Below are 19,640 nucleotides of genomic sequence, written 5' to 3' on the forward strand. Positions count from 1 at the left end.
TGTAAGTAATTGGCTGGTGCTTCCAGCCCTTTAGTTTGCTAGTTCTACTATAGTGGCTTCATATACGAGTCTCCTCACTTCATGGACATCTGCATCAGAAGGCCTCAGCCTGAGTCTCTCTTCCTGCCAGTCTTCAGGAGGAACCCTGAGCCTTCATCCACACAAGGTAGGAGAGGAACAGCAGATCAGTACTCCTTGGTCATGCTCCAGCAGAGATGCAGCCCAGCCCAGTAAGTGCTGTGGGAGATGGTGATTGGAGGAGGGACTGTTGAGAACATTATTTCTTCTCAACAAGACCGACATGACAGTTGGGATAGAGAAATAAAGGGTACCACTATACAAAATTTCAGATCAGAGCTCTATGGAGTTTGTGTTCTTGGTTCTGGTTCTGTTGTGAGCACTCTCATTCACAGTTTTGCTTCCACTCTCATTGGTTCTGGCTCTGGTTGGCATCTCTCCCACCAAAGCAGAAAATGGGTCTCTCTAACCTTTCCCCTAACCACTCCGAAATGATTATGAAGGTAGTGACGACAATGATGACATTAACCATAACATCATGTACTTTTATTGATGACTTCCTAAGTGCCAGGCTCTGAGGCATGCATTTTATGTATTTTTGTTTGATCTCTCTCTTGCTCTTGCTCCTGGATTTCACTTCAACTGCCTACTTCTTCCTCCATTCTTATAATCTACTCAATTTCAAAAGGAGACGAAGTCAGTCTTGGGGTCCATTCCTACTAAGGATACTGGAAACAGTTTAAAAACAAACCTTGGATGTACCTGTGGTTAAAACTTCTGTACCTCTATTTAAAACTTTTAGAAAGTTTTGATACAATAAAATTTAGTGCACAAGACTCAGAGACTGACTAGTTTTGAATCCTCTCTGCTATACTTATTTTAAGTGTGCTGTTGGGTAAATTCTTAGTAGCTCTGAGATTTGGGATTGTCACCTGAGTTGATTCCTAGTTGATACAGCTTCACTGAATAAGGATTAAACAAATAATGGATGCCCTCTATGCAATAAATAGGTGATGGATGCATAAAATAAAGGCAAAGTAAATTTTAGATATTTTATTATTAATAATGATAAGGTTAATTCTCATGTCATTTGACTTAGATATCTGGTGACCTGAAGTAATGATTTTCCTACATCCCTGACAGACATTTTAATTTTGTTTATGCAAGTACATCCTTGGCATATGGAAAGAAATGACTGAATCTCATTTATTTCTGGTTTACCCTTCCCCCAAGTTCTTAACTTGTTGGCACAGAGGAAGCATCAAAAACAAAAAATCTTAGTTAAATTTTGAGTAGACCCCTCCATTGTTTATAGAAACAAAGTGGGCAATATGGCCTTTAAACATTTGACCATTCGTATCATCCTTTTCAGGGTGCCCCATAGGACTAGAGACAAGATAAAATAGTACTTATTTCTGTCTATGCCATGGACTTTTTAAGGGACCTACTATTTCCCATTTAACATCATCTATAGTATTCAATTATTGAAAATCCATTGCATAGGGGTTTTGTAAATATGAAAATATGAGGCAGAAAAGAGAGGGTCAGTCAATCTCATTGCATAAGCTGAGATGCATTGTAGGATTTTGTGTCATGCCATGCTCTAGTGCCTTCAGATAGGAAAGGCTTCAACCTTTCTGCCATATAATCTATACAATGTCATCAAATTTTTGAGATTGTATTTCATTACTAAATATACTTGCTAATAGTGATTGAAATTTTTTATTTAAAAAATGACCTAATATTGCTTAAGGTCCAAACTTCCCTTAGGTGCCACACACATTCAAAAGACGGCTGTTAGACTCACCATTTCCAAGCAGGAACACAAGCACAGAGAGATTCAGAGATTTCCATGCAGTCCACATATATAAGGTGAAAGAGTCAGGACTCAAACATCGATGTCCTTACTTCTGCACCATGGCTCAGTCACCTCCGCTTTACCTAATAAGTGGTTCTTTTAGAATCTACTTTGGTCCCGGGTGAGAAATGGAAGTAGAAGAATTGATTCATCCTCTTTTGGTTCAGTGAATCCACCTGTGATTTATAAAAATGAGCTAGTGGTTTACAGGGGCCATAATGTCACTGACATTGTGAGTTATAGGGTTTTCTATAAATAGTCATGCATTTTACAGTCTAGTTTTGAAATCCAAGATGGAAGATATTTCCTACAGAAGATGAAAATTTCATGTGGATTCATCATGTAATGATTAGCACAAGACAGACTTCAAGGATATTTTCCAATGTATAACGTTATAATAAGAGGATATGGTTGACATAAAATGATTATTGTATAGGAACAATAAATACTGTGCATTACATATTAGTAAAATTGAATATGGTTAGAAGTTGAACAACTAATCACCATTCATATCAATACAAATTCTCACTTGGAGAGAGGTGTAAAAATTTTCATAGGATGGTTGTAAGGACAAAGTGATGTAAATAATAATATAAATATAAAATATGTAGTATAAGATAAACATGCAATATAGAAATAAAATATGTTAAATTATAAATGTATTAAATATATTTTTTAAATTTGTCAGACATATAAACTATATAAATATAAATTTATAACTGAATACCATGAAGTCTTTCCTCGTATAATGATGTGCATCATTAAAATGTTTGAAATTGATGTATGTACTTCAAAAAGAGACTCACACACAACTTCATGGTAAACAAGTACATTTCAGAGGCAACGTGCACAGTACACAGTTTAGGTAAGCTTTTAAGAATTTTTTTATAAATACAAAAATCAATATGTTATGGAAACATTGACAAGGGGTTGGTTCTGTAAAGAACTGCGATGAAATTAAGATACCCAAGAAAGTCGGATTTTATGGATAATGTTCAAATCTCTATATAATACGAGATTTGAAGCCAATATTATTAAATGTTTATATTTTTAACATAGGTGGTGGATATGGATGATAATAATAATAGGTAATATTAATGGAGCATTACCTAAGCATTGGGCAGTATTCTAAGGGAGTGTTTCTGAGTCACAGCTGCACATCAGGATGACCAAGAACACCATACGTAGAGATGCTGAATAAATTGGCTTTTGGCTGAGGTCAAAATAACTGTAGGCAAATATGTCAATCAACCGGAACTGTGAGTCACTGATTTAAGCGATTTAAATTACTTTTTAAACATTTTCTTACAATAATCTTATATAGTAGGTTCAATTATTATCTTAATTTTAAAGATGAGGAAACTGTCCAGGTGCATTTACATTGTTCTATTTGCATTTTTCCTCAAATCATAGTGTGAACTGCCAAAATAATGAATCTGAATTACCTTCACGTAATTGAAGTAAGAGAATTGCAGTCCATGTATCATAAAGGATTGACATGAAAATCTATGAGCTAGGAAAGGAGTCTGGGTCTTAAAACTGTCTGTGGGGCAATCCCTCTACTGGGTATTTACCTCAAAGTCTTAAAAAATCATATCCATAAAGATATTTGCACACCAATGTTCATAGCAGCATTATTCACAGTGGCCAGAATATGCAAGCAAGCAAAGTGTCCTATGATCGATGATTGGCTAAAGAAGCCGTGGTACATATATTCAATGGAATAGTATTCAGCCATAAGAAGAGATGAAATACAGCCATTTGTGACAACATGGATGGAACTCGAGATAATCATGTTAAGCAAAATAAGCCAGATAGAAAAAGTTGAAAATCATATGATATCACTTATATGTGGAATATAAACCTGAAAGCAACAAAGGAACAGGAAAAACAAACAGATCATGGACATGGATTATATGCTAGTGGTTAACAGAGAGTAGGGGTTGGGGATGGAGGAGGGAGGTAGACGAGGTAAAGGGGGTCAAATATGTGGGGCTATGGGGAAGGTGAAGTGGATCAAACATATGGTAGCTGAAGGAAACTGGACTTTGCATGGTAAACACACAAAAGAATATACAGATGTCCAATTATAATGTACACCTGAAATTTATATAATTGTATTAAACAATGTTTCTCCAATAAACTTAATTAAAAAAAAACTAACTGTGGGGCCTCCCCTGGTGCTAAACTTATCAACTGTAAATAGGAGAGTTTATGACCAGAAAAATAAAACCAACAGAAAAATGAAATGGTGCTCAACATAACTGACCATCAGGGAAATGCAAATCACATTAGTATATCATTTTATTCCTAATTGAATGACTATTATCAAAAAGAAAGACAAGCGTTGGCATGGATGTGGAGAAAAGGGAACCCATGTGCACTGTTGGTGGGAATAAATATTGGTACAGACATTATAAGAAACAATAAGGAGGTTCCTTAAAAACTTAAAAATTACTAAGTAAAAGAGAACTGCCATAAATATATGCTGTATCTTGTCAAATGCTTTTTCTACATCTACTGCTATGATCGTATGATTTTATTCTTTATTTTGTTTTTGTGGTGTATTACATTGATTAATTTGTGCATGTTGAACCACCTTTGAACCCCTGGAATGAAGCCTACTTGATTGTGTTGTATAATCTTTTTAATGTACAGTTGTATTCAATTTTCAGTATTTTGTTTAGGATTTTTGCATTTGTATCAATCAGAAAAATTAGTTGATAGTTTTCTTTTTGAGTGTTATCCTTACCAGATTTTAGTATTAGGGTAATATTGGCCTTATAGAATGAGTTAGATTTTACCAATGAAGCCATCTCGTCCTGGACTTTTATTTATTAGGACGTTTTTGATGACTGTTTCAATTTTCTCACTGTCGATTGGTCTATTTAGACTTTCTAGTTCTTCATGATTCAGTCTAGGAAGGTCATCGATTTCTAAGAACTTATCCATTTCTTCTAGGTTATTGAATTTGGTGGCATAGAGTCTTTCCTTGTATTCTTATATGATCCTTTGTATTTCTGTGGTATCTGTCATAAATTCTTACAAAATTGCACATACAAGGAAAGTACCTTAAAAGCATAAAGGCCATGGATGACAACCCCTCAGCTAGTATCATGCTTAATTGTGAAAAACTAAAAGCTTTTCCTGTAAGATCAGGAACAAAAAAAGAATACCTCCTTTTACTACTGTTATTCAAGATAATATTGGAAGTCCTAGTCAGACCAATGAGGCAAAAGAAAGAAATAAAAGGCAAACACATTGGAAATGAAGAAGTTAATTTGTCACTTTTTTGCAGACAATATGATTTTTTAAATGTAGAAAACCCTAAAGACGCCACCAAAAAGTATTAGAAACAATAAACAAACACAGTGAAGTTGCAGGATACAAAAATCAATGTACAAAGATCCATTGCATTACTATACACTAACGATGATATTTCAGAAAAAATTGTTAAATATAGCAATTATTTTTGCAGTTGCAACCAAAAAAATACAGTACCTAGGAATAAACCTAACAAAAGATGTTAAGGACCTATATTTTGAATCTATAAGACATTATTAAAACAAATTGAGGATGTGGTACATACATACAATGGAATTTTACTCATCCATAAGAAAAGATGAAATACTGCCATTTGCAACAACATGGATAGATCTTGACAGTACCATGCTAAGTGAAATAAGTCAGACAGAAAATGTTGAGAACTATACGATTTCACTCATATGTGAGATGTAAAACCGAAAGCGACAAATGAACAAAACAAGCAAACGAAAACTCGTGGACACAGACAGCAGTTTAGTGGTTACCAAAAGAAAAAAGGGGATGAGGGGAGGTAGATAAGGATAAAGGGGGTCAAATATATGGTGATGGAAGGAGCTTTGACTTTAGGTGATGAAAACACAATGCAATATACAGATGATGTACTAAAGAATAGTATACTTGAAACCTATATAATTTTATTCATCAGTATCACCCAAATTAATTTAATAAAAGAAACAAAAAATTAAAGAAAACCCAAAGAAATGGAAGATATTCCATGTTCATTGATTAGAAGAATGAACATAGTTAAAATTATTTTAACCTTGCCATATTACCCAAAGGAGTATACAGATTTAATGCAATCTGCATCAAAATCTCAATGATCTTTTTTGTATGTTTACTCTATATTTTAATTATATCTATCAGGGTGACATTGGTTAATAAGATTATATAGATTTCAAGTGTATAATTTAATAATACATCATATATATATTGTATCGTGTGTTCACCACCCAAAGTTAAATTTCCTTTCATTATCATACATTTGACTCTCTTTATTCTTATCTACCTCTCCTCTCCCCCTTTCTGCTGGTAACCACTAAACTGTTTTCAGTGTCCACGATCTCTGTTTGTCTTGTTCGTTTGTTCCTTTCAGTTTTATATTCCACATATAAGTGAAATCATATCGTTCTCTTTTTCTGTCTGACTCATTTTGCTTAGCATGATAATACCAATGGTATTTTTTAAAGAAATAGAACAAACAATCTTCAGATTTGTATGAAATCATGAAAGGCCCCGAATAGCCAAAGCAATCCTGAGAAAAAAGAACATGGATGGATCTTGATATTATCAAGCTAAGCAAAATAAGTTCGACAGAAAAAATTGAGAACTTTATGATTTCACTCATAAGTGGGATATAAAACTAAAGCAACAGATGAAAAATACAAACAAACAAAGAACTCATAGACAGAGACACCAGTATAATGGTTACCAGAGGTGAAGGAGGGAGTGGCGAGGTAGATAAGGGTAAAGGGGATCAACTTTATGTCAACTTTATGGTGATGGAAGATTTGACTTTAGGTGGTGAACACAAAATGCAATATAGATGATGTATTATTGAACTGTATGCTTAAAAGATATAATTTTAATAACCAATGTCATCCATATCAATTTAATTAAAAATGTAAAATAAAAAAATAGAACTAAGATATGTCCAGCAATGCCATTTTTGTGTATATCTGTGAAGAAAATGAAATCAGTATCTCAAAGAGGTATCTGCTCTTCCATGTTCATTGCAGTATTATTCACAATAGGAAAGATTTGGAAACAACTAGAGTATCTGTTGACAGAAGACTAGATAAAGCAAATGTTATCTCTATCTATCTATCATCTATCTATCTATCATCTATCTATCTATCTATCATCTACCTATCATCCATCCATCCATCGATCAATCAATCTATCATCTATCATCTATAAATCAATCAATTATATATCACCTATCTATCATCTATATATCTATTTATCATCTATCTACATATACACACAATGGAATATTATTCAGCCATAAAAAGAAGGAAACTGCCATTTGAGATCATATAGATAAACCTGGAGGATATTATGTTTACAGAAATAAGTCAGTCACAGAAAGACTAGTATGATCTCACTTATATGTGGAATCCAAGAAAGTCTAACTCATAGAATCAGAGAGTAGAGCTATGGTTGTAAGGGGCTGGGGTGAAGGAAATGGGAAGCTGTTGGTTAGAGCACTAACTTTCAGTTATAAGATGAATAACTTCTGGAGATCTAAAGTACAACATGGGGACTATAGTTAATAACACTGTATTGTACACTTGAAATCTGTTAAGAGAGTAGATCTTAGGAGTTACCACATACACACGAACACACACAGTTGCACAAACACACAGAGTAACTATATGAAGTGATGGATGTAATATTAATTTGACTGTGGTAATCTTTTCACAGTGTATATGTGTATTAAATCATCACATTGTACAATAAAAGATCTTCATGTTTTACTATGTATATATATATACACATATAATTTTAGTTTATCAATCATACTTTAATAGAGCTTGGAAAAAGTAAAACAATGAAGTAGTATTATCACACAATGAAGAATAGAGTCCAAAAAAAGCAGAGCAGTCCCATACACCAGACATTTTACTAAAATTGTATGAGATTGATAAAAATAACCCTAAATGACATAAAAAATTTCAAGTGTTTCTTAAATTTCATTATTGTTTAATCATGGGTAGATTCTCTGCACACTAATGCCATCTTTATGGTCATTGATGCTGTATTATTATGTTCACTTAACTAAACCACATATAACAAAATTCGAAGTACATTAAGGCCAAAATAGAAATTCCACAATAAATGATTTTAAAGAACAACCCTTATATTTGAGCACTTATTTCTATGAAGGAGGAAAGACAAAACCACAGAGTGATAAAACTCATAAAGATAACTATCACATAATAATATTTCCTGATTATGAAATTCAACTGAACTTAGAATCTAGATTACACAGTCCTGCCTTGTACATGGTATTTAAGATATTTTAAATAAAGGGACTATCTAGCATTGCATTTGAATAAAATAAGGTATATTTAGTTACTTCTTAATTCCTTTAAATTAAAATTATTTTTCTTAAAGAGTGAAAGTTAATTCTTATTTTATATTTTCCTGTGATCATGGATTTGTTCTCTCTAATTTTCTTGTTTCCCTGATACTCTTCAGTCAAGTTTCTCTAAAATAAATGTGTACAAAAAGAGGTAAATAACATAGAAATAAATAAGAGAACAATTCTAAGAAAGAATTTGTCATACTAAGAAATACTGCATAAGGTACTGGGATGTATGACCTCACAAGTCAATTGCTTGAATCCAAAATGTGGAAACAATTCTGTGTGACCATTTACTTATTTCCTGTTTCCAACCTTCTTTTCCATTTCAAAAGGTGTCCAAGCTACATAGAACCACGAAATCTAACACGTGTCTCAGAATTCTTCCTCATGGGACTCTCAGATGATCTGGAACTTCAGCCTCTGCTCTTTGGGCTCTTCCTGTCCATGTACCTGGTTGCTATATTGGGGAATCTGCTCATCATCCTGACCGTCAGCGTGGACTCCCACCTCCACACCCCCATGTACTTCTTTCTCTCCAACCTTTCCATGGCTGACATCTGTTTTATCTCTACCACCGTCCCCAAGATGATCATGGACATCCAAACTCACAGCAGAGTCATCTCCTATGGGGGCTGCCTGACTCAGATGCCTTTTTTGATCCTTTTTGGATGTATGGATAGTATGCTTCTGACTGCGATGGCTTATGACCGGTTTGTGGCCATCTGCAACCCTCTGCACTACTCAGTCATCATGAACCCATGCTTCTGCCGCTTCTTAGTTTTGTTGTCATTTTTCATCAGCCTTTTGGACTCCCAGCTTCATAATTTGATAGTGTTACAACTTGCCTGCTTCAAGGACATAAAAATTTCTAATTCCTTCTGTGATCCTTCTCAACTCCTTCGTCTTGCCTGCTTTGACCCCTTCACCAATAACCTAGTCATGTATTTTGTTGGCTTTATCTCTGGTTTTCTCCCTATCTCAGGAATCTTTGTCTCTTACTATAAAATTGTTTCCTCCATTCTGAGAGTTCCATCAAAAGGTGGGAAGTACAGAGCCTTCTTCACCTGCAGCTCTCACCTGTGAGTCGTTTGCTTATTCTATGGAACAGGCATTGGAGTTTACCTCGGATCGGCATTGTTGCCTTCCCCGAGGAATGATGTGGTGGCCTCAGTTATGTACACTGTAGTCACCCCCATGCTGAACCCCTTCATTTATAGCCTGAGGAACAGGGACATTAAGAGTGCCCTAGGGAGGCTCCACAGCAAAATGTCTGGTCTTAATATCCATGTAACTCTTTTTAGAGTGTGTTTGGAAAACCCAGCAAAGCCAAATATGTAAACTGAAAACTGTGCCCTTGGTCACATTCCTTTTTTGTCTCATGGTTTCCATTCCTCTCCATGCTGCATGTATGAATGTCACTTTTTTTGATTTACTTTTTACTGAATGCTTGTCCTTGCTCTAAAGAGTTTACCAAACCACAGAGTCTGTGTGAATAGATCATTCAAGATCTCCTTATTTTAGACACCAGCTACAATCTCAGAAGTCCCCAAGGCCACACTCACTTGAGACCAGTTAACTACAAGTTTAGGGACTCCCACACATTTAGTAATTTTTTAGAATAATTTTTTAGAACATTCAAACTGAGGGAAATTCTTCAGGTTCAATAACTTATCACAATGAGTCACAGATTGGGACAGTTTATACTTATAATGACAGTTTTATTAGAGCAAATTAGAACTAGTGAAAAGAAGAACAATAGGGCAAGATTTGAAAGGTCCTATATGTCAATCTTCTTGTTGTCCATTCCTTGTGAGTTAAATCTTGTACAGCCTCCTGTCCACACTGTGAGATAGCACTCAGAGTATTGCCCATCATGTAGCTCACCTAAGCTTCAGTGTCCAGAGATTTTGAGGCTATGTGAATAGGCGTGATTAATTAAATGATCGCCCATTTGATTGAACACAGTTTGCAGCCTCTCTCACAAAAGTTTGGGCTGGTATCAATTTGTCCAAGAATTCAACAACTTTTTATGTGTTTGGACTTTTTGGCATGGCCAGTTCCCAGTTTGAATCAGCTCATTAGCACCAAATATCAGGTATTGTTCATGGGGCACATCATGAATAACCAGTCACTCATATCGCTAAATTGCAAGGACTAAAGTTACCTTCCAGGACCTGGGACAAAGCCCATATCTCTCTTTAGGTGAGGCCAAATTTCTTACTACACATCTGCCCTTCCACAGGTATAGATTCCAGATCATTGCCTGGTAAACATCATGCATGCCAATCACTGTTTGAGTCTGCTTTGCAAGGAGTAATAAAATTATTTTGAGAAGATTTTAAAGACAGTTCCAAGGTAGTTCTTTGAACTGTCAACAATGTTTCATAAATTACAAAGCCAATGCTGGGCTCAGTGATAGGAAAATTCGAGAGGAGATGAAGTATAGAAATTTAGAGACTGTCTGAAGGTCCTCAAAGAAAATGTTGATGAACTTAGAAATCCAGACTGAGAGATGTTTGATAGGAAGTGCAGAGTTTGAAATATTAATATCAAATCTACTTGAGAATTATACTTAAAAATGTTTAACATATTAAACTCAGGGGATATAAATAAATAAGTCTTAAGAATGATAATTTATTTGGACTCTGCCAACATCTTCAAATTTCTAGAGGTCCTATGGTCCAATCATAAGCACGTGCCTGCCCCTGATTTTGGGTACAAGTTTGATCCGGGTCCTCTGATTTCTCTGTTCATTAGGTTTTGGAGGCATTGAGCTCAGGGACAATCAGTGTTTAACAGTAAGGAGCTCCTGGTCTTCTGGAAAGAGCAGGTTCCTGATGAACTGAGGGAATATTCCAAGGCTTGTCCATTACAATAAAGAGATACACAGATGGGAGACACCAAATAGTAGAAAGAGCTTTCACTGCAGGCTGGCAGACACACTATTAACTTTCTTCTTGTTTCCACTGTCAAAATCCACTAGCATGCAGCTGCTCAGATTCTCAGAAATTGAAATTTAATCTTTTCTAGGTCACTAGCTTCCCCAACCTCCATAGAATCTTGTCATTGTAGTTTCTTTTCTCCTTTACCCCATATCCAAGCAATTAAATTATCTGAACAACACTGTCTTAGTTATATGATTTGCTTTCACCATTCTTCAAAAAGAGCTCATATAAACATTTCGCTCTTGCAAGAGTGTTATAAATGGCTTCCAAATATTCCCTGTGTCTCCCTTTTCACAGAAGCCAGATCGATTTTTTAGGTGTCATCAGAACTTGTGTCTTCTGTACCTAAAAACTTCCAGTAATTTCGTGTTACTTCTAAACTAAAATCTGAACTCTTTGCCAAGGTCTATAAAACTTTTCATCATTTAGTCTCTTTTTTTTCCAACTCCCTCACTGGGCCCTGGACCAGTATGTCTGCATCATCTGGGAGCTTATATGCAAATGTTCAGCTCCTACTCCAGATCTGATTAATAGGCACCTCTGCATCTGGAACTTATGTAGCTTTAGTTTAAAAGACATCCAGGGTCCTTGACCAAACACCAAAATTAACTGAAAATGGATTAAGAACCTGAATATAAGACTTGAAACTATAAAATGCATTCAAGAAAACATAGGAACAAAACTTAAGGACCTGGAACTTAAAGAGGATTTTATGAATTTGACCTCAAAGGCAAGGGAAGTAGAAACTAAAATTAATCAATGGGCCTACATCAAACTACAAAGTTTCTGCTCAGAAAAAGAAATGATCAATAAGGTAAATGAAAAACCATCCGAAAGGGAAAATATTTTTGGAAGCAACATTTCTGATGAGAGCCTAATATCAAAAATATACAAAGAACTCATACAACTCAATAACAACAAAAAACAAATGATCTAATCAAAAAATTGGCTGAGGACTTGAACAGACACTTCTCCCTAGAGGACATACAAATGGCCACCAAAGATTTGAAAAGATGCTCAGCATTGCTAGCTATTAGGGAAATGCAAATCAAAACCACACTGAGATGACATCTCACACCTGTCAGATAGCTATCATCAACAGGACAAGTAATTATAAATGCTGAGATGATGCAGAGAAAAAGGAACTGTCTTACACTGCTGGTGGGACTGCAAATTTGTACAGCCACTATGGAAAACAGTATGGAGATTGTTCAAAAAACTAAGAATTGATCTACCATATCATCCAGCAATCCTTCTACTAGGTATTTACCCGAAAGACTTGAAAACCCATATCTGGAAAGATATTTGCACACTGATGTTTATAGCAGCATTATTTACAGTGACCTGGACATGGAAGCAACTGAAGTGTCCTACGATAGACGACTGGCTAAAGAAGCTGTGGTACATATATTCAATGTAATATTGCTCAGCCATAAGAAGAGATGAAATACTACCATTTGCGACAACATGAATGGACCTCGAGATAATCATGCTAAGTGAAATAAGCCAGAAGAAAAAGTTGAAAATCACGTGATATCACTTATATGTGGGATATAAACCTAAAAGCAACAAGTGAACAGGACAAACAAAGATAGACTCATGGACATGAAATATAGTCTAGTAGTTACTAGACCTTAGGGAATGGGAGAGGAGGGAGGAGGTAGATGGGGTAAGGGGGTCAATATGGGGTGTAGGGGGAGAGTGAAGCGGGTAAAGGGAATCAAATATGGTAGCTGAAGGAAACTTGACTTTGGGTAGTAGACAGCAGAATATACAGATGTCAAATTATAATGTACACCTGAAAATTATATAATTGTATTATCTAAAGTTACCCCAATAAACTTAATTAAAATAAAATAAAATAAAGTATCAAAAAAGTTTTTTTACAATAATAGTATATGGTAGTTTAAATTATTATCTTGATTTTGAAGGTGAGAAAATTGCCCAGGTGTATTTACATTGTTCTATTTGCATTTTTCCTCAAATCATAGTGTGAACTGCCAAAATAATGAATCTGAATTACCTTCAGTAGGTGAAGTAAGAGAATTGCAATCCCATGTCCTTCCTTCTCTCCAACCTTTCCATGGCTGACATCTGTTTTATCTCTACCACTGTCCCAAAGGTGATCGTGGACATCCAAAGTCACAACAGAGTCATCTCCTATGGAGGCTGCCTGACTCAGATGTCTTTTTTGATCCTTTTTGGATGTATGGATAGTATGCTTCGGACTGCAAAGGACTATGACCGCTTTGTGGCCATCTGCAACCCTCTGCACTAATCAGTCATCATGAACCCATGCCTCTGCTGCTTCTTCGTTTTAGTCAGTCTTTTGGACTCCCAGCTGCACAATTTGATAATGTTACAATTTACCTACTTCAAAGATGAAAAATTTCTAATTTCTTCTGTGACCCTTCTCAATTCCTTTGTCTTGTCTGCTTTGACACCTGCACCAATAACATAGTCATGTATTTTGTTGGCTTTATCTCTGGTTTTCTCCCTATCTCAGGAATCTTTGTCTCTTACTATAAAATTGTTTCTGAGAGATCCGTCAACAGGTGGGAAGTACAGAGAGCCTTCGCCACCTGTGGCTCTCACCTGTCTGTTGTTTGCTTATTCTATGGAACAGGCATTGGAGTTTACCTTGGATCGGCAATGTTGCTTTCCCCCAGGATGTGGTAGAAAGATGTGGTGGTCTCAGTCATGTACACTGTAGTCACCCCCTTGCTGAACTCCTTCATTTATAGTCTGAGGGACAGGGACATTAAGAGTGCCCTATGGAGTCTCCACAGCAAAACAGTGTGTTTTTCATATCCGTGTAAATCTTTTGGAGTGTGGTTGGAAAACCCAGCAAAACCAAACATGTAAACTGAATACTGTATCCTTGGTCACATTCTGTTTTAGGCTCATGGTTTTCATTCCTCCTCATGCTTCTCATATGAATGTAACTTCTTTTTATTTACCTTTCACTGAATTGGGATAGCATCCTGGGATCCTTGTACATTATAATGAATGCATGAGTGGTTCTCCTCAAACACTCTGGTAAGCAGGTGAAATGCATGGCTCTCTTGTTATTTACTAAAACTCTACATTTTTTCCCACAGTTTCTGCATATGTTCCATGTAAATTTTGCTTCCGTCAAATCTATTTATTCAGGTAATTTTTGAGGATGCAGGTAATTTCTGTGGATTTTATGGGAATCCCTTGGGGAGTTTTATAAATACTGATGACTGGGTCTATTGGAAGAGATGATGATGAAGGTGTGACTTCCAGTTAACCCAAGAGCTGGACCTGGGGAATCAGAGTCTGCTTGCCACTCCCCTGTCCTTGGAATATTCATTTCACTTGCCTACCCTCAGGTAGAACCTGGACCAAATGTAGAGCCTTGAACTTGTAATGCATTGTTTAGACCATCTGGTGTTACACATGATTGAATTCAGTTAAGACATGTATTATATATAAATTTTTAAGATTTGGTGGGCAGATGTGTAGATCTTCTTGTGTTGTGGCCACCAAAGACAAGCCTTGTATGTAAAATTTTTAGCTTATGAAAACTGCCACCTAGCAATCTGGAGTGATCTGCTTCTCTTTTTGGTCTCTCTTTGGGCCTCCGTGCATGGGGACTAGTTTTAAATTTCACCCTGGAAGCTTGAGAGATTGCAAACCAACATCGTCTCCCTTGTTAAATAATTGTTAAATGTTGACCATATTTGCAAGGGTTTATTTCTAGACTTTGATTCTGTGTCATGGTCTCTGCGTCTTTATTGAATCCAGTCCTATGTCCTATTGTGGCTGATACTGGTAGTCCCTGCTCCTCTTCCTTGTGTTTAGCTGTGTGTTTATGTTTAAGCTTTGCCGTCCTCTGGGTTGAGTGAAGCAGAAATAGGTCTTTCCTGTGCCCCACTAAAAAGCTGGGGAAGCTGCTCGCAAACTACTTTCCCTTTCCCATGAGGGTAACACCTTTCTGTAGCTGTGGAATTTCCTCCTGGTGCTACATAGTGCCGGCTTGGGTGGTGGGATGATGTGTGAAGCTGTTTTTCTTTTCCATTGTGTGGTGATTCTCAGGTGTTTTGTTCCATGGAATTGCTGAAGCTTAATAAGTGGGCTGCTGAGCTCTCCCAAGGTTGTTTTTGATCACGAGTAGCCAACTAGTTGTTGATCTTTGAGGGGAAACAGAACTGGGATCTACTACTGCACCATCTTGTCACAGTTCCTTCATATCAGTTAATGACAATCCAGTTACTAAATTCCTCATTCAGAGTCCTCTGAGCCAGGAGGACTGTGTGGCTAGAATGTAGCAGTTTGCAAACTATTGTCATTCCCACATGAACTCAGTTTATCAAATGAAAAAACTGGAAGACTGAAAAGAGCCTCAAGCACAATTATTAAAATTTTAGGATTGGTGAACACGAAGTAAGTAAAAATAAAACATCCTGGAATAGGATGAGGTCTTCTTAAAGACCAGAAATCAGAAGCCACTGGGGACATTTGTTGAATTTGGGCACAGAATGGTTGCAGATGGGTGTGATATCAAAGTAGGGCCTCTGGTGATGGAAGAGAAACCATGCTGGCTTTTTCTGACTGCGTGTCCTGAAGGAACATGCTGGCCTCTGCAGAAACACCAAATCAGAGGCAATTTCTACTCATATGTTTGTTTATCTGCAGAGAAGTTTTGTTGAGAGCATCGTGGTGTGATGGGTTGTGGACTATGTTGGGCAGCAGAGAGACATCTTTCCAGTCCCGTGGTGCTTAGAGGCAATGTCCTGAGAGAGGGGAAGGGCTGTGTCGTGGGCAAATTTCAATATGCACCCAGTCACCTCCACCTCCTGTATCTGGACCCATCCTACTGAGTGTGCCCTGGGCCTACTGACTTGCTTCCAACTAACACATGGCAAAACTAATGAGATGTCACTTCTGAAATTAGAGTACGAAAAGCCTCTGGCTTTCATATTCTTGGTTTTTGTTTCTCTGTCACTTATCTGTTTGTCCTAATGGGAGCCAACAGCCATGTGTGAGCTTCCCTGTGACAAAGAACTGAGGAAGGCCTCTGATCAACAGCCCACAGGAACTCCATCTTTCCAAAATGAGTAGACTTGGAAACAGGTCTCTACCCAGTCCAATTTTGAGAGGACTGCAGCCCTAGCTGACACCTTGAGTATACTTGCTACATGTTCTAGTTTATTTAAGAGAAGTAGGAAGATATACATAAGTGCACAAAAGTTCATAGTTTTCTAGTATATCCAGCATATGTCAATGAGAGGGAAATTTCAGAACTTGGTCTGTCATTTAAATAAGTAAAACGAACACATAAACTATAAAATATCCTTTAAAAAAGAGAAACAGAAAGGTCCATTAAAGACAGAAATATTTTATTAACTGAGAATATGGAGTTTCAGATTCTAGTTTGAGAAGACCAAATTATCCCTAATTTATATGATAATAAATGGATTTGCAGATGTCAAACTCAAAAAGTCATAAATTGAAGAGAAAACAGATCTGCATTTTATGTTAAGATCCTTGAAACTGGACATCAGAAGTGAAGTGTACAGCTGAGCTTTCCCCTGAGAGAAAGACCCAGACCCTTCTAAGCACATTCACTTTTCTCCTTTGCCTCTTCTGTTAATGTTAGGAAGTCCTCTGAGATTGAGAGAACATGAGCCAATTTGGGTAATTATGAGCTCTGTGCATTGATCTCTGAAGGCCACTCAGGAGTAAATAATTATCCAGTGCCTCCAGCCCTTCATGCTACCAGTCCCAGTTAAGCTTCATACATGTCTTTTCCTCCTGGAGGTGTTGCCTGCATCAGGAAATTCATGCCTGAGTGTATCCCTCCAGTCCTGAGGAGAGGGCCCCCACAGCCCTCATCATTCACCAGGCAGAAGAAGGCAGTGGACATAAACTCTTAGGTCATGGCCCTGCAGAGACACAACACAGACCAGTAAGTGCCAAGGGGAATGGTGCGTGGAGGAGGTATTATGGAGAAACTTGTTTTCTTACTATCAAGACAGCAGGAAAAATGAGATGGTCAGACAGGGGAGCATCAGTATGCAAATTTTCAGCTCAGAGACCTATAAAGTTTATGTTCCCTTTTTTTCTATTGGGGATTTCAGAATTCTCGTTTAGATTTCTGCTCTTCGCCACTTCCATTCCTAGTTTCCGAAGTCATCGACCATACCTGAGCAGGAGATGGATCCCAAAATGATCACAAACGCTATGATTGTGATCATGATGGGGATAAGGAGAGTAACCACATTATCAGAAAACTTTATTGAGATTTTACTTGTCTCAGGCTCAGAGGTATGTGGTATGTAGCCTTAATTTTAAATTTGCATGATACCCCCAAGTTGGGGTGCACATATTATTGTTATTTTACAATTGAGAAAAGAGGCACAGTATTCTTATTTAATTTAAACCAAGTCCTTGGGGAAAAAAGAGTGAAGTCAGGTGTGCATCTGAGCAATGAGATCTATTCCCAGGGTGCAGTGTGCAGGACAATGTCTTTCCATACAATTTAGGTTCGTGTGGCTATCGAGTCCTTGATATGTGGTTACTTCAAATTGAGATGTGCTGTCAGCATAAATATTAGATTTTTGAAGATGTGCAAGAAAGAAATGCCAAAAAATCTCAAGTTTGTGTGAAATTATAACATTCTTGGTATAATGAGTTAAGTAAAATGTTAAAATTGAAAGGAATCAATAAACCACAAACCTACTCAACCTTCCCTTTCTAGGTCACCGCAGGCAGAATGCCTGCAGGAAAGTGACGCAGTCTCGTTTCTTTCTTTCTTCCTTTATTTTCCATAGCAGCTTTTATGTGTATAGCCAAAAATGGAAAAGAAACCAAATGTCCTTCAACAGGTGAAAAGTTAAACACAATTTGGTACATCCATGCCATGGAATACTACTCAGCAATAAGGAACAAACCATTGATACACCCAATAACTTGGCTGGATCTTAAGAACATTATGCTGAGTGAAAAAAGCCAGTTTCTACATATTACTTACTGTATGGTTGCATTTAGAGAACAGTCTCAAAATGACAAAATTAAAGAGATAAAGAACACATAAGTAGTTGCCAGCGGGTAGATGTGGGAAGGGAAACAGTAACAATAAGGGGGCAGCATGAGGAACTTCCATGTAGTGATGGCACAGTTCTGTCTCTTGACTGTGGTGATAGTGATTACACAAATCTATTCAAGTAATTAAATGCAATATAATCTCAAAGACCTACCTCAAACAAATGAACAAACAACTGAAAAAACAAGTGCATGTAAACTGGTGCAAGATCTGTAGCTAGTTAGCTGTATCATGCCAGTCAGTTTTCTGGTTTTGACAATGCTGAGTCTGATTGAAGCCCCAGAACCTACACTATGCCTGGTGCAGAGCAGGCACTCAAAACAAAGCAGAACAAACAGAAATGCACACATAGACTCTGTTAAAGATTGATTACTGTTCATTAGTTTACAGGGACACAGCATTGTCCATATGTGGCTGCCATACACTGGGGGCTTTCATGCCTGAGCTTTCATCTTTTCTAGGAATGTTCGTGTGACTAAAGAAATAAAGGAGATTCTGTCATTTCCCTCCAAGTGCTCTTCTCAGAGTGACTACTTGAACCTGATGAGGGGGTTATGGAAAGCTCTGATTTGTAGCCAAGCTGGACCAAATTTGTAGGTAAGCTGGGGCCCTTATAGTTGGTATCTGAAGTCAGGAAGAAAGTGGATTCAAGGGACTGAACTCTCATCCTGTGGAATTTGACATTCCAGGCACGTAGTGTCAGAATTGAATTAAATCGTTGGACACTCAGCTGGAATCATGGAGAATTGCTTGATGTGGGGAATCCTAACACCCACATTTGGTGACTGGAAATGTCAGAAGTGAAGTGTTCTATATAAAGTAAAAGAGACACAAAGGAGGTAAAAAACTGGGCAGGTTTTTCCATACAGTGCCAAAGACTATTTATTTTTTTACTCTATTTATTTTTCAATTAAAAAAATTATTTATTTAACTTAGATTCAAGTATATAGTATATTGGTTAGACATGTATATAGTTTATAAAATAACCTCCCTTATTGCTCCTTCTCTCCTCTGGTTTTCCACCTAGTCAAAATATTAATGCTAACTGCATTCCCTATGCTGTGCTCCCCATCCCCATGACCATCTATTAACTACTAATTTGCATTTCTTTAACCCTTCACCCCATTTTGCCAGTCCTTTAATCTGCAACCTTTTGGCCATCACCAGATTGTCCTCTATATTTGTGAATCTATTTTTGATTAGTTTTTTCTTTTTGTTCCTTAGATTCTGCATATAAGTGAAATCATATGGTATTTATCTTGCTCTGTCTGACTTATTTCACTCAGCATAATAACCTCTAGGTCCAACCATGTCATTGCAAATGGTAAGATTTCA

The 19,640-nt window shown here is 36.9% G+C and overlaps 1 protein-coding gene and 1 pseudogene across 1 annotated transcript; both read left to right on the forward strand.

The window, feature by feature from the left end:
* The first annotated feature begins 201 nt into the window (after positions 1 to 201).
* LOC120600548 (putative gustatory receptor clone PTE01) lies at positions 202 to 9,626 on the forward strand. The gene is given in 2 exon segments (XM_039859961.1): positions 202 to 230; positions 8,621 to 9,626. Coding segments are annotated over 2 exon segments (1,035 nt in total).
* A 3,289-nt stretch (positions 9,627 to 12,915) lies between these two features.
* Positions 12,916 to 14,098, forward strand: LOC120600549 (putative gustatory receptor clone PTE01; annotated as a pseudogene).
* Positions 14,099 to 19,640: the final 5,542 nt, after the last annotated feature.

Source organism: Pteropus medius, unplaced genomic scaffold (genome assembly GCF_902729225.1).
Source record: "Pteropus medius unplaced genomic scaffold, Ma_sr-lr_union100, whole genome shotgun sequence".
NCBI lineage: Eukaryota > Metazoa > Chordata > Mammalia > Chiroptera > Pteropodidae > Pteropus > Pteropus medius.